This window comes from Aplysia californica, unplaced genomic scaffold, assembly GCF_000002075.1.
Source record: "Aplysia californica isolate F4 #8 unplaced genomic scaffold, AplCal3.0 scaffold00873, whole genome shotgun sequence".
Lineage (NCBI taxonomy): Eukaryota > Metazoa > Mollusca > Gastropoda > Aplysiida > Aplysiidae > Aplysia > Aplysia californica.
In genome coordinates this window covers 135,035-150,811 of record NW_004798143.1, presented here as the reverse complement: position 1 = coordinate 150,811, position 15,777 = coordinate 135,035, and the positions used below count along the sequence as shown (strand labels likewise).

At 39.3% G+C, this 15,777-nt stretch overlaps 1 protein-coding gene across 1 annotated transcript in view; it reads left to right on the top strand.

The window, feature by feature from the left end:
- Nucleotides 1-2,624: 2,624 nt before the first annotated feature.
- LOC101856385 (TELO2-interacting protein 1 homolog) overlaps nucleotides 2,625-15,777 on the top strand; it is a gene marked incomplete in the record, with an annotated part of 28,846 nt that continues 15,693 nt past the window's right edge. The window contains 10 exon segments of the mRNA XM_005110306.3: nucleotides 2,625-2,940; nucleotides 4,408-4,547; nucleotides 5,564-5,639; nucleotides 8,382-8,548; nucleotides 10,020-10,135; nucleotides 10,902-11,016; nucleotides 13,241-13,409; nucleotides 14,002-14,213; nucleotides 14,659-14,715; nucleotides 15,362-15,493. Of these exon segments, the coding sequence (XP_005110363.2) occupies nucleotides 2,678-2,940; nucleotides 4,408-4,547; nucleotides 5,564-5,639; nucleotides 8,382-8,548; nucleotides 10,020-10,135; nucleotides 10,902-11,016; nucleotides 13,241-13,409; nucleotides 14,002-14,213; nucleotides 14,659-14,715; nucleotides 15,362-15,493 (1,447 nt within the window).

Sequence of the window (15,777 nt, the reverse complement as noted above, 5' to 3'; positions counted from 1 at the left end):
ATTTGGTTAACCTCCCCACCCAATCTTGCACTTTTCTTACAGAAGCCAAAGACACCCTTTCCCCTCTGAGGTGTAAGTTTATATTTTGAACAACCCCTATAGGCCTAGATCTAATACATTGAGGCATGTCGCGTACATGAGAGGCGGAGTAGGGTCGCTTTTCGAGGATCGCCGTAAAAATAGCCTGGGACTCACCGGGTGGCTATCTTTACGGCACGCCGTAAAAATAGCCTGGGAGGCTATCTTTACGGCTTGCCGTAAAAATAGCCACTGCGTATATTTAAACATTCAGAATTCCTTTCCTTGGTTTTATTAAACAGATAAAAGGTTTAGTAGACTAATATTATAATCATGCCTGAAAGTCTGCTTTCTCCCCTGTCACTGTAAAATAATACAGTTCTCAATTTACTTTTTTTTTTCATAATTGAAAACCAGGATTGTGTCGATTTCAGTTGATTTAAAAAAATTTAAATCAACTTGATTTTAAAAATAAAACTCAGTGTTTAAATCACTTTGAAAAAATGTATTCTGTTTTTACATCTTTAAACATTCAGAATTCCTTTCCTTGGTTTTATAAAACAGATATAAGGTTTAGTAGACTAAAATACTCATGTTTAAAAGTCTGCTTTCCCCCCCTATCACTGTAAGTAGTAAAATAATACTGTACATATTTTACTTTTTTTTCATAATTGAAATTAGCATTTTCTTCTTTTTAGACAAACACAAGCGCGCGCACACACACACACTGTAATAAATGCAAGTCTATCTATGCATAATTACCCCCTCCCCCCCTTCCTTTTAGACTGACATTTTCTTCATTTTTTGTCTGTAGCCATTTATAATTCACTGATATAGCAGATTAAGGCTTTCTAAAATTGCAATTGCTTAAATTAATCATTAGTTAAAATAAAAACAATGTATTTTGCACTAAAAGAACTTACTTTTAGCCACCAAAAATCCCATACTGTGTCGACATTTAAAAAAAAAAAAAAAATCGGATTTAAATTTTAAAAAATCTGATTTCATTGTAAAAAATCGATTAAAAAATTTTTTATTTTAAAAATAAAAAAAATCACCAACCCTGCGTTCAATTACTACTGTTAGCCTAAAAGCGTGCAATTTTGTCTGTGGGCAGTGGAGAGAGAGAGAGAGAGAGAGAGAAAGGAATAGGCCTAGCGCGAGAACTCCTGGGTAAAACAAAATGGCGACCTGCGTAGTTCGGCTTGATTCGAAAAGTTAAAAATAGCATATTAGCATCTTTGTAGACGACCAAATTAATTTACTTTTGTGTTTTAACATTATTTTTTACTTTTGTTTTGGTCAATTTGATCGTCCACTCCGATAGACAGTATTCAGAAAGAGAGAGAGAGAGGGGAGGAGTAGATCTTGCGAGAACTTCCGGGCAAAACAAAATGGCGACCCGCGTAGTTCAGCACGATTCGAAAAGTGAAATAGCCATAGCATCTTTGTAGACGATCAAATTATCTTACTTTTGTGCTATAACGTCATTTTTTCTTGGCTTTTATCAATTTGATCGTCCAGTCCGACAGACAGTATTCCGAAATGAGGAAAAACAGGTCTTGTTTCACTCCGGGTGAGAATAGCCAACGCTGGCAAGTCTCATCTGCGGTGAGAGACCCGCGGTGAGAGGTCGATCGTATTTTTATTCTCACCCCGAGTGAGGATAGCCACTTCCTTGTGTGTATATATATTATATATATATATATATATATATATATATATATATATATATGTGAAGCTTAATCTACCTTTCTCTGTCGGAAGTTCTGATGACCGAATAGATAGCGCGTCTGCGTTTGAAGTCATGCAATGATTTTAGGAGCGGTTTTTTTCCCTCTTCTCCTCCTCCCAACTGATCAACAGTCCCATAAATTATAATTTGTTGCTTTGAAGTTGTTTTAAAAAAAATGTCTTTTAGTGATGAAGAATGCAGGAGGGGGGGGGGAGATCTAGATCTAAGATTTTAATCCTCCAGCGTCTTTACAGCAATTTACGTGCAGTTTATTGTCCTTGCGTTTACCGTGTTTCAATTTCAAGCATCAGCGTTCTTTATCTTACTGTTCTGAGCATCAACAATCTAGATCTAAGCGATCTTCCTTCATGTCCAAGTACTAGATCTAGGAAATCGGAAATGTTACCGAAAACACGTCGTTCCATGCAGTACCTCCTCGGCCTTCTTAAAAATAATAGTCTGTGGGTATCCCAGGAAGTGATGACATCGCATTACTAAAATTAGCAGTCAATCAGAAAGATGCCGTCTTCTACGTTAAACGGCATATGTATCTTGTAGTTCTGTTCGTTAAAGTCCACGATCCATTTGTTTACATCTAGAGAAGAAATCCGGAAGTCTTGATGAACAAATAGGCAACACGATGAACAGGGATGCAACCTAACTGCGAAACATCAAATTATGGTAAATTCAGGGGGCCCTCCTCCATGTTTTTATTAGGTCCCCTGATACCCCCTACTCTTGACTCGTGGGGCCCAAACTGACGAATAATAATTGGGGGATGGGAACTGCCGAAAAAACGCAATTCTTTGCTTGAATTTTGATTTTCTGGCTTTAGTGTTTCTTTCTAGTTTTTGTTGTGTGTAATCCACAGATGATAACTGCTTATGTCACTTATGAGAGAAAGACAAACTGCACTGAGGAAGAATGGCAGGTCCAAGCTCTGAGCAGACAGGCTCTGAATCAAAGCCAAAGAATGCTGTAATGGAAGCCGATGATCATTTAACTGCTGAGCGCAGTGCCGGTCTGGCGTTGATGAAGCCTCTCTGCATTGGTTTGATGCAGGAAAGGACGACTGGCAGCGTGCAAGCAATCTTAAATGCTTTGCCCAGATTGGATGATGATGTGGCTAGAGAAATCCAAGTATACATTTTGTTCCCAGTGAAGACTGCTTTGTCAATGAAAGACCTGTAAGTTCTTCATATTTATATTATATATATATAATTGTGTCGTGGGGGTATAAAAACACACCTACATTTCAAAAAATGATCTATATATATATATATAGATCATTTTTTGAAATATGGGTGTGTTTTTATACCCCCACGACACAATTTAGATCTCTTACGAGGTAGGCTTTGACCCTGCGTGTTTGGGCCAATCCATTCTGAATGGGACGCAACGTATGCAAAAGACCTAGGTTCTCAATGAAAATTCACATGGGAATCAAACTTTAGTTTATTGTGACAATGAAGCGTGTAACCACTACATCACAGACACTGGTTTTTCTTTATATCAAGTGCAGCTGTTGTTTGAAAACATTGGATTTCTGCTCATTTACAAATTCCATGTCAAAATATCAGCTGTACTTCAGTAGTGAAAAGTATGGGAGCTTCAATGCTTATTATTTTAACTCATTTACTCACAGCCATTTGTGACTTGCTTAGTCTATGGCAACCAGCATTTTCACTTTACTAAAAGTCGTATCTACACACTAATATCTTATTGAAGTTAAGTTAGAAGCATCAAAATGTCATCATGATGAAGTTCATTGATTGAGCTTTATTGTGCAAAAAACGATTACCAAATTTTATAATGTATTTGGTTTGTTTTTTTCTTACATTTTCAAAATACATTCCAGGACGAAAACCACGAAATGGTCAGGATGTGGAATTCTTTGCGTTATATGTACAAATTTAGCTGGGTACGAATTTCAATAAATATCAAGGGAAATAGATTAAGTTGGACTTTTAATTGCCACGCCAACATGATGCATGTTGGGTTCATTGGCCTACTTTTCCCTATCTTTTAAACATTTGGGAGATTTAGATTTTGGCATTGCTTTTTTTCTCCACTTCTGGCAGAGAAAATGAAGCACAAAGGTCAAGGAAAAACTGCTTAGCCTAGCAGATGAGTGGCCATGGGAAGTCTCTCTGTTAATTAGGTTCTACTACAACAAAAGAAAGTAGAAAGCCTTTCTTCTTTCCCTTCTGCAAAAAGTACGTAAGCCAATGATGCATTGGCACTTCCTGTTCATAAGTAGAAACAGTAAAGTGATTGATACTTATGCAACTGCAGGATTGGACAGCATTGCTATCAGGCCTAAATTATTTACATTGATTTTCATCTCTAAGAAGAATCTTGTTGGATTTACTTTGTTTCATTTCAGATGCTTTACTCTGTTCATATTGTGACTGGTTTGGGGTTTAGGTAGAATTGGACAAAAAATACATGCAAAGGTGTCTCTTGTCTTTTTTTATTTTTACAATTTATTATACATTATATCAGTCCTTTTATTCTAATAACCTAATATGATTTTATACTCAGTAACTAAGAAGTGGATTGGTGGAGTGAAGTTGTTAGAAAAGTTATGTCAAAGAAAATGCCCACAAATAAATGTAATTTACTAATTTTTTCATTTGCTTGTCTATCCCCAGGTCAGACAACATGTTTCTTGCACTGTGCCAGGTGATAGAAGCATTGTACAGAAAAACCAAAATGGCCGAGGCTCACGAAGTCTACGACATAATTGGCCTTATTCTTCTGCGTGTAGCGCCACCGAAGCTCTCTAGCCAAAGTTAGTTAAACACAGCAGATTTCTTTTCTTGCACCTCCTCGCTGACATGTTTTTTATCTATTCTTTTTTTCTGTATTATTTAGAAGTTTTGTTACAAGCCTGGGAATAAAATAACTAAAAAATACAATAAGTTTTATTGACCCATGAGGGAAATTTTGGGCGGGCTACACCTGAATATCAAGATACGAAGAGTTAGCACCTACACAGAAATGCATTCATTACGTTTATGTTCAGTGATGCACATAAAACAATGCAAAATTCTCTCACACAAACGTACCCGAACAGTGTGTCCGTGGGCATTAATAGTCTTTTCCTCTCTCTCCTCTTCTCTCTCTCTTTCTCTCTGTCTCTCTGTCTCTCTGTCTCTGTCTCTCTGTCTCTCTCTCTCTCTCTCTCTCTCTCTCTCTCTCTCTCTCTCTCTCTCTCTTTCTCTCTCTCTCTCTCTCTCTCTCTCTCTCTTTTTCTATTTCACACACCTACACCAGCACACACATATTATTATACTGCCAGTCTTCTCTGTCGCTTCTATACTCATCAGGCACACACATAGAGCATAATCACACACAAAAAGATCATTCTATTATATTCTATATCCTATTTCTCTCTGATAGTGTTCTCCTTAATCTGAAAGAAGATAGGACAAAGGACTTCTTATAACTCTGATTTTGAAGCAGGCTGAAAGATTTTATTGCTTTTAGCAGATCTTAATAATAACTGCATTTATAGAGCGCATATCCATGCTCTACAGCATGCTTTATGAGCTTTGCAACTAATCTTGCATATGCTTCAGGTAGAAGTGTTCATTTCCTTTTTTTTATCATTGACTTATATAAAAAGAATCCAAGCTTAGGTATAGATAGGGTCACATCTTGAAATTTACTATTTACTAATTTTTCAGCTTTCTTATGATATGACTTATTTTCTTTTTCTCCCCTGTCGTTACTGCAGCACCCCAACAACCGTGGACAAAAGAAGTTATACTTTTTAAAATGTCACCATTGCTGTTTCCTTTTCAGTTCCAAAGATGTCAGAGGACTCGAAAAAAGCTATGTGCGATGCAGTCAACTCTGTTTTGTCTGCTATGCCAAAAAAGTGAGTGTCATGTACGCTGCTTCATTTTTTCATAAATATATATGTGTCATGAGGTGGTGGAATCAGGTTCTCGTCAATTTTTGGGCATGTGGATTTATTGGTATCATCTTTCATCTTAGAAGTTATTCATTTGCCTTGCTTTCAATGAAAAAAATATCCATTTATCTTAAATAGCAGACGAGATATTTGCGACGAAGGAGGTGGGGTGGCCAGGTTTCAGAAGTAAAATTAGTGAGAAAATGGCCGTCAAAATTTGGTGACTTCCACAGCTTAAGAGTCCTTGGAAACTGCAAATGTATATTTTGTGTGCCTTTAATCAATGTTTTTCCATAAAATCCGCACTTAAAAGTGTTTTTGAATGGACATGCAAGGAGTTGAGCCAAGAAGTAAAGTTTTGAAAAAAAATTCCAAACAGGCCAAAAAAATGCTGATTTTCTCACATTTCATTATTTTGACGAGCACCTGATTTCACCTCGATGCCTCACGTATATTGTATAGACTCTTGAGCTCATGTAATCAGATTGTTTTGCAGCAACACAATAAAATGAGTCACGTCACATTTTGACAGTATAACACTGTGGGGGATCAAATTAAGATCTGTTCACGCCTTGCAAATGGGTAATAGCAGAATCAGTCTTGCTGCTTTTGTTCCAAAGTTATTGTCATTTGAAGTTGGGGATTAAGAAACTAGGTTGTTTTTTTTAATTGGGATTTTGCTTGTTTTCTTGAAACAGCGAAGTGCAACAAGTGACTCATTTTGTCAGGTTGCTGACATATTTTAAAATTATGATTTATAGTATTTGCCTAGAATTTCATCAGTTTACCAATGTGATGTAAGTTATTATTGTTGAGCATCTTATCAATGCATTTTGTGACTGTTCAGTGTAGGACTTTGTGATATGTTACTTTCAAGATGGCGTCTTACACTAAGCATTTGATTTGCATTGGAGTTCATAATTTAGAAAATCGTTTTATGAACTGATCAGTATGTTAAAATTGATTGTTATTGAATACAGACCTGCCACTCATCCCGATTTAATCGGGATATCCCGATTTTTTGCCCCAAATCTCAAGCATCCTGATTTTCCCGATTTCGATCTCAAGCATCCCGATTTTTTGTCGTTGCGTCTGTTGCGTCCGATTCTTAGAAAAAAATATAAAAAGTTCTGCAATCTCTTTTGCTTGGAAGCACCAATTGGATTTTTTATCGGCAGGAACTTGGAACGCTACTTTCTAAAGCATTTATACCGAATCTAGGTCTAGTAATTGATTCACGCACGTTGTTTCAACTAAAATCGACGATTTTGAATTCCGACATGTCACATGGATACGCTCAAGATCTACTTTCGCTTTTATAACGCAGGATTCTCCGATGGTGTCCTGATTACTGTAACTATTATGACATGGGCTTTTAAGAGTAATCTATTCGTTGTTCTGCCGTTGCTTTATAAGCAAGCTTCGTCTGAGTTCTGGTTAGTCGGGCCCATCATCAGGACCTGTCAGTGGAACTTTCAAACACTCATTCGCGGCATCGCGTGACATGACCTCGCATGTGTGAGTAGCGCGTGTGTCGGGGACCGTCGGCTGTCGGGGTCAACAAAGTTCGTTCACACCGGTCGCATTGGTCGAGGTGTTTTTCAGGACTTAAACAGTGTGGACGACCGGGGGGAGGGGGTGGGGGTATTTTTTTGACACTTGGGCTGTGCGTGCCGTGATACATGTACTAATTGAGGATAAAGGAATAAGAAAAACGAAAATAAATGAACAACCTTGGCGCGATCTTTTTTTCGGGGGGGGGCTTGAGAGGATATGCGCTGTAAGACAGACGTTGTTACTGTACGAAATCGCGGGCTTTTTGCATGGATGATTAGAGTTATGTGTCAGCTATTTTCAAAACTACGAGAGTTTCAGCTTTACTGCATCCTGCGCTCCCCCAGTCTATCCAACTCCGACTCGAGTACATATGCTGTCTTTCAGTTTTCTCTCTATTTAGAGGCCCAAACGTGAACTCATTCCTGCAAAAATTTTCTCTTGCATACCTGCCTCATAAAAGGGAACCAAGACCTTCCCCAGTACCCCTTATGGCTGATTTGCCGTTGATCCCGATTTTTGTCACCAGATCCTGATTTTTTTACTCTAAAATCCTGATTTTTAGATTTCATAGAGTGGCAGGTCTGTGAATAGTTTTCTTTCCTTACGTTTACAAAAACCTGACATGAGCACATGCGTGGTTGGAGGCTGCTGCTGAAACACCTTAGTGCCTTAAATCATTCCTGTCTTTCCGTTTTTGGGTTTTTTTGGGGGGTTTTTTGGGTGTAGTTTTACCCTGTCCCAGATTGACTTTAACATCTTTGATTTGATTCAAGTCTTTTGTTTATAGTTGATTTTCCTCTGATGACCTTCTGTCTAAAAGGGCCGAAACACGTTCAGTTAAAACTGTCAGTTGTCTGTCCTTTTTGTAAAAAGAAAATACTATATGATGCAATCTTTATATATAATACTTCTTTTTTGTGATCTTCCAAGTCCAGCAAGGAAAAAGTTACCTGCGAGTCATTTTGCTAATTTTGATGTGCTGATTCCGAATCTGATATTTTTTTAAGGATTGGAGTTAGTTTTTTGATTAGTTTATGAACCAAATTTTTACTGTCAGTGGGCCACAGCATCCCGGTGGCTACAACAAAAACTGGGCACCAGCTGATGATAAAAATTTAGTAACATTTAACTTCTCTCCTCTCTCTTCAGAGCTTTCGAGAAATTCTACATTTTGAAGAATGTGCCTGCTATAGGCCAGCTCATCAGTGTTCTTCTTCAGATAGCTGAGTTTGAACGCTCCAAAGCCTCACAGTTTGCAGCCTTGTCCTGTATGAAGACACTGTATTTTTATGAGTCTGTTCAGTATGGGCCAACAAGTATGTATCTTAAAATATTGTCAACGTGACCTTAAAAGTACATGATGCTGACTACCTTTGGGGGTCTTACGGAGATATATTGATGGTTTTATCTTACGCTCTTACTGTGTGACGAGTTGGCTAAATAAAAACTTTTTGAGAGGCAAGAAAACCTCAACTGTTATAACTGATGAAATAAGAAACTAAATTTACCCCCACATTACTACTGCATTATCTGTAGTTCATGCTGACTCCTGATTTTTTATTGAGACGTCGCAGATGGGTCTCAGCTATGGTTTTTAGAACGAAAAAGAGCTGACCTGAATTTTCCAGTTCCATGGTTAGAGTTAGAGCACTATATAACATCACTGATATATCGATGTGCTATGCCACTATTAGAGTGTTGTAATCATGTGGGGAGAAGTTAGACTTCCAATTAAAAAAAAAAAGTTGTGAATTCGATTCCCGATGGAGAGTAGAGTAGGAGAACAGTTCAGTATATGCAAGCAGGAAATGCATGCTCTAAAATGTTGGAATGAAACGCACACAGATCTATTGCGAACCAGATTTTAATCGCGTGTCATTTGAATTAACGATTTTTGCAATCTTTAAAAAAATGTGCAAATTCAAGTTGTTTGTGAAATGTTAAAAGGGGCACTGCCGCCCCCCACCCATCCCCGCGCCCCTTTTCTCTCATTCTCTCTTGTCATCAATTTTGTTACTAAGTTCGTGTTTCCAGCACCATCTTCCTTGTGTCACTTTCAGAACCGAATTTAAAAAAATGATTATTACTCATAAGTGCACAATTCAAATTGACAACTCCAACTAATAGCACAATCGTTCCTGTGTTAGTGTTGAACACAGATCAGCCGTAAAATAACTCATTTGGCTTGTAACTGATGGAAGCAAAGCAAGCACCTCATTTTCTCCTTTATTACTTGAAATTGCGGCTGTGCCTGGGAGAAAAGATAGAGACAGGAGCCTAGAGAAGGGGAGGGGGGAAGGGGTGGGAGGGGACTGAAAGTGGAGATGAAAGCAGGTGACTGAACGTTGGTTAGAGAGCAGGAAAGGAGGTGAAAGGAAAACATTTAAGAGAAGAAAATTTTCCGTCACTGTCAGGGTTCCAGCTTGGGACCTATTGAATGAGATGCAAAGAGGCAAACACCTTAACCTGTAGACCACGAGAACCCCCTACACTTAGTCTAGATCACTCCCCTTTGAAATTCACTTTTAGAAATCATTAGCATAATAACCCACTTTTCTTGTCACCAGGGGTGCGTATTATTAGCTGGAGACCACTGTATTTCGAGGGAAGCTAAACGGCTGATTGAATGAAAGTTTGTAAATCCGTCTTAGTCCTCAGGGCCAGTCTTGTCTGTATCATAATGGAAAAACGTTAGTCCAAAACTTAAGAAATGTAGCACTTTTTCATCACTCGTTCTTCTGAAATGAACATATCAAGTAATGATTGTTCCTTTTAATTTGTTTTCAGATGAAATAGATGACTTCACGTGTTTAAAGAGTCTGACATTTTGCTTGCCTGCTGTTACCATGGCAGCCGCCCGTATTATTACGGGTGATTCTAAGCAAGGACATAAAGTGTTTGTGGTATGTACTCTTTCCAGTTGACATTAAATGCCGATAGTGACGCTCATTTGTTTCCTGTCTGGGCATGTAATGCCTTCCTGATGTCCATTTTCTTTTCTGGCTCCTTTAGGTGAAAAAAGTACCAATCTCTTTTGAATAGGAAGTCGAGATATTTACAATTGATGGTGGTGGTGTTTCAGAGGTAAAATTAGCGAGGAAAATGGCCGTCAAAGTTAGGTGACTTCCAATGCTTGAGACTTTTTGGAAACTGAAAATGTGCAATGTTTTAGCCTTTAATTAGCGTTTTTTAAAAGTAAAATCCATATGTAATTGTGTTTTTAAATGGACATAAAAGGCTTTGAGCCAAACCCCAAAAATTCGACCAAATTTTCCAAACCGTAAGAAAAATGCCAATTTCTTCGATTTCATTATTTTGACGAGCGCCTGATTTCACCACGCTGCCTCACATATTGCGCTTCTCTCCTCTCTTCACATATGTGCATTATCAAGACTGTCACAGAATTGTGTCCTCTTATATAGAACTTAAAGAACAGTGCTTACATGTGGCTAGTGGTTCCTATTTCTTTTGTATTCCTCAATAATAATCTTCATTTCATTTTATTTTGTATGTATATTAACTGAACCTTTGATAACCACTCTTGCATTACTATGCTTATCTTGCACTTGAAATGAGTCAAATCATGGGTTGTTTTCATATTTTTTAATAAGTTCGGATACTATTCTAATTAAATTTTAATTTTCTGTGAAAACTGTTGTGTTTCTTCAGGAAGCTGCACACCTTTGGACTATTGCGGTGTATCGCGCTATAGATAACAGAGTGTACCAGAATGCAGTCGACAAATCCGCCTCTCTTCAGAAGCAGAAAAAAGAAAAGAAAGGAGGTACGGTCAAATTTGCTGTAACGGCCTCCTGTCCAAGACAGTCAACTGTGCGAATGACCATTTCCCACTTTCTCTCTTTTCATTTAAAAAATCATAATTATATGACCCTTTCCAAGGTATCCACCTTTCTAAGACAACTACTTTTCTCCTCAACAGTGAGTGGTCATCTTGGACAATTTTGACTGCAGTTTCTTGATCGTCTCGCTCGCATTCCATGTGTCTACATATATATATTTACAAATATATATATGCAGTCAAACCTGTGTAAGACTGATCAAGATAAAGAAAACAAACCATTCCCATCTGAGGCCCCAATCGAAAGTAGCCCCATTATGTTGTCTTTGTTGGTGTTGTTGTTGTTGGTTTGTCTTTCGTATGTAATTTTTATTTTGTCGCTGATTTTGCACAAGGGTGACAATAAAACGAAACGTATCAGACAAGGAAGACTGAGTGCCATGTTAAAACAAACACATGGGTCGCCACCACTCGGAGAACGAGCGATGCTTCTGTAACATGTTCATGTTGACGTCCTTTGTTACTTTGTTACAGACTGGGTAAACAGTGACCACTCATCTCACTTACGATTTGTGTATGAGTTCTGGGCGGGGCTTATGGGTTATGAGGGATCACACGCTTACCTCACCAGCAGCTGAAAATTGGTAGCTATTGGTCAACACTGGGAGGGGCCTACGCAACGTGATCGGTTGGAGAGACTACCTAACAACAACGACAGGTGATTGAATTATGACAGCTCGCCCACAACGCCAGGGGCCAATGCAAATTTATGACAAAAACGTCATGGAGTCACTAAGGTTGCCGTCTAAGACAGGTATTATTCCTTAGTGTGATAGGGGTTGTGTGTTAAATTATGGTGGCCGCGGCCGTGTTGAACAGGTGCCCGTTTTACACAGTTAAATTATATAGAAAAAATGCAAGGGGGGGAATGGAAAGTGGCCGTTTGTACAGGTGGCCATCTTATAAGAGGTGGCCGTCAGGGCAGGTTTGACTGTATATATATAAAATATGTATGTATACGTCAGCATTTGTCTGAATGTTCACCTACTGTTGGGAGGCAGCGTGGTGAAATCAGGCGCTCGTCAAAATACTGAAAGTAAAGAAACTGACACTTTTCCGCTGGTTTGGCAATTTTTATTTAAATTTTTTTCTTTGACTCAACACCTTCTATGTACATTTAAGAACCCATTCCAGTTTGAATTATAATTTCAAACGTTGGTTAAAGGCACAAAAAATGTAAATTGTCAGTATCCAGGGACTCTGAATCTTTGTAAGTATCTACACTTTGGCGGCCATTTTCTCACTAATTTTACCTCTGAAACCAGGCGACTCCCACCTCATTCAATCGCAAATATCTCGACTTGTATTTAAGATAAATTGGTAATTCTTTCATCTAAAGCAAGGCGAATAAACAACCTTTAAAGCGATACCTATAACTCCACATGCCCAAAAATTGACTAGCGCCTGATTCCACCGCGTTGTAGCACGTATGTACACACTTTCTGCTTGAATGTGAAGAGCTGAGTCCCAGACATTGGTTTGTATGTCAGCTCCACCGTCTTCCACTGCTGCCCTCTATCTCCTTTTGTCTTTCTCTATGATTTTTATCGGCTTTTACTTTTCTTTTTCTCTGTCTGTCTGTCTGTCTGTCTGTCTGTCTGTCTGTCTGTCTGTCTGTCTCTGTCTCTGTCTCTGTCTCTCTCTGTCTCTCTCTGTCTCTCTCTCTCTCTCTCTCTCTCTCTCTCTCTCTCTCTCTCTCTCTCTCTATCTATCTATCTATCTATCTATTCTTTCCTTTCTTTTATGCTTGTTGGGTTGTTTTTTTTCTGTTTTCTTATATGTAGTCGAACTTTCTCTAATGGCCACTTTTTAAAAAATTTGCCATCACATCTCGCCGATCGGCAAGAACGCCGAACTTCAGCTCCCGTCACAAAACGCCGATTGGCGATGTTTACCTCCCAGTTTCTTCGGATTGCCCCCAAAATGCGTGTGATGGCAAGGGTTTTTACTATATGAGCCTTGTGATGGCAAAGTGTTAAGACAATCACCTGTACAAACGGCCACTTCCATTTCCCTTCTTGCGTTTTGTTTGAGAATTATAACAGTACTGTATCACACGCCCAGTTGTTAACCATGACAATGGGTGGCCGTGTTAAAATATTTCCACTTTTTATTTGATTTCTCTTTCTTTTCCTTTCATGTATCAAAGATCCCCTGGACAGCCTGACTGTTGTGGCAGATACTGCTTGGGTGGAGACGACGGCCGAGAAGCTGAAAGTATTGTTAGAAAAAATCTGCACTGCTCGGTCTCACTCCCACCACAAGGCACGGATGGCGCTAGTCTCACTTGGGTCTTGTGTGCTTATACACTGCAACAGGTAGGAATTTTTACGAGTGTGGGCTTGCGTTAATTTTTAAAAACTCAGGAAGGTGAAGTCTCTGGGGGAAAAAGAATTTTGAAATTTTGTGCGGTAATGTGATTCTTTTTTTCCTTCTCCTCCTCCTCCTCCTTTTCTTTTCTCAGACAAACTGTACCTGGGTGGTTAGAGGATGCTCTGGTATGGTTTGCTGCTTCTTTTTCATCAAATATCCGTCGTCCTTATCTCTCCACTTCGGGTTTTGTATGACTTATGTGGTTGCACATGCTGTAAGACTCATTAAAAACAAAGCAAACTGTATAACAAAATCACAAAAGTTGGACTATTCATTTTGTTCACGCTTGAGATCGTCACTTTTTGTCCTTTAGATCTTGAGATTGCGACTTTTGTCACTCAGATCTTGAGATTGTCGCTTTTGTCCCTTTGATCTTGATATTGTCCCTCAGATTTGAGATTGTCATTTTCATTCTTTAGATATTGAGATTGTCACTTTGCGTCCCTTAGATTTTGAGATTTTCGCTTTTGTCCCCCGATCTTGAGATTGTCACTTTTGTCCCTTTGATCTTAAGGTTGTGTTGTTTTCGTCCGTCAGCTCTTTGTCGGGCCTCGTGCCGTTGGCTGTGGACCTCCTGGTGGGTTACCTGGCAGACCCTCGACCTGAAGTCTCCCAGCGTGCCTCAGAAGTGCTGCGGACATTTGCCGCTGACGCTAATCAGAGCGGACACAAGCGTTTTCTGGTGGAGACCTTGCAGGAAAATCTGTACAACTTGTGCACCTCTCTGCCAAGGCAGATGCGCATGGCAGGTACTGAAGGGCGAGGAGTAAGAGAGGGATGACGATTAAGATCTGAGGTGGGGAGGAGTTAAGTGTGTGTGTGTGTGTGTGGTGTTTGTGTGTGTGTGAATGTGTGGATGGATGGAGGAGGGTGAGGAAGAATGGGTTAGCAGAGTGACAGGATGGGAGGTGATGGGAGTGTATAATAGGTTTATTGCAAATAAACGTTTTCAGTTATGAAAGAAGTCATAGAATATCTGTTTAATGAAAAGTCTTAAAAAAGGCCTTTTTAGTGTCTGATTTTTGTAATCCCCTCAAATGAAAGTATATCCTTTTGAAAGTCTAAGAACATTTCTTATTGAAATCTGAATAGTCACAGTAAAAACAGGAAGGCTTAGGAAGATGCGTACTTGTCTTTTTAACCAGCATTTTTGTTAACCTTACGCGACTTGAGCTGTTCTATTGTCTTTTGCAGACGAGGAAGAGAAACCTGCCATCATCAGACTGTTGAGAGGGTATTTGACTTTGCTGGGTGAGTACTTACTAAATGACAACATTACATTGACTGTGAGCTGTAAGTGACTGTCTGTTTTGGCCAAAATGTTTTAAAAAGTTGAGACGTTTAAGTGACATTCCATCACGTGTGTTAACAGGGTGCCTGCCAGGTTGTTGTTTTGTTGTTCCTGGCCTCTGTCCCTGCAGGTGGTTGGAGGGTGCCACAGGTAGATTCTACGTCTCCTCTTTCCCTCTACAAACTCTAAAACCAAGTCAGTGCTGATGGCTGTAGATCATGCGTTTTTTCTGTCTTTTGTTTTTGTCTGTCAGTTGCTCTTTCTTTTCTCTCAAACTCTTATTTTGTCGATGTGCTTGTCTTTACTCAAACAAAACAATTTTTAGCCATTCTATAAATAGCGTAATTGTGTCAGTATCAGTGTGCTTCTCTTTACTCAAAACATTTCTGGGCATGTGTTGAATAACGCTAAATACGCTTCTCTCTCTAAAATCAAACAAAACAGTCAAACTCCGAATGACCTTTATTGTGTCAATGTGCTTCTGTGTTCTTTAAAAAAAAAAAACACACAAAAAACCCCCCAAACAATTTTAAACCATGGGCTGATTGGTATTATGTGTACGAACCTCTCTTTACTTTAACTCTAACTCAAACTGAATCCCTCCAGGTACGGACGTGCGCACTGTGCTCCTGTCTCAGGCCCACCTCAAGCGTGTGTGTCTGGCCCTTGTCAATAGTCTGGAGCTGGACACGTCAGACATTCAGATCCTGGAGGAGCGCAACACTCTCTTACATCAAGGTAGTTTGGTCAAAGTAAGGTATAACTTGCCCCATCCCCACCCCACCCTCCCCTACTTCCTCGTGCAACACTATCTTACATCAGGGTAGTTTGCTCAAAGTAAGGCTTAACAAACCCCCACCCCCACCCCTCCTCCATGTCTTCGTGCAACACTCTCTTACATCAGGGTAGTTTGCTCAAAGTAAGGCTTAACAAACCCCCACCCCCACCCCTCCTCCATGTCTTCGTGCAACACTCTCTTACATCAGGGTAGTTTGCTCAAAGTAAGGCTTAACAAACCCCCA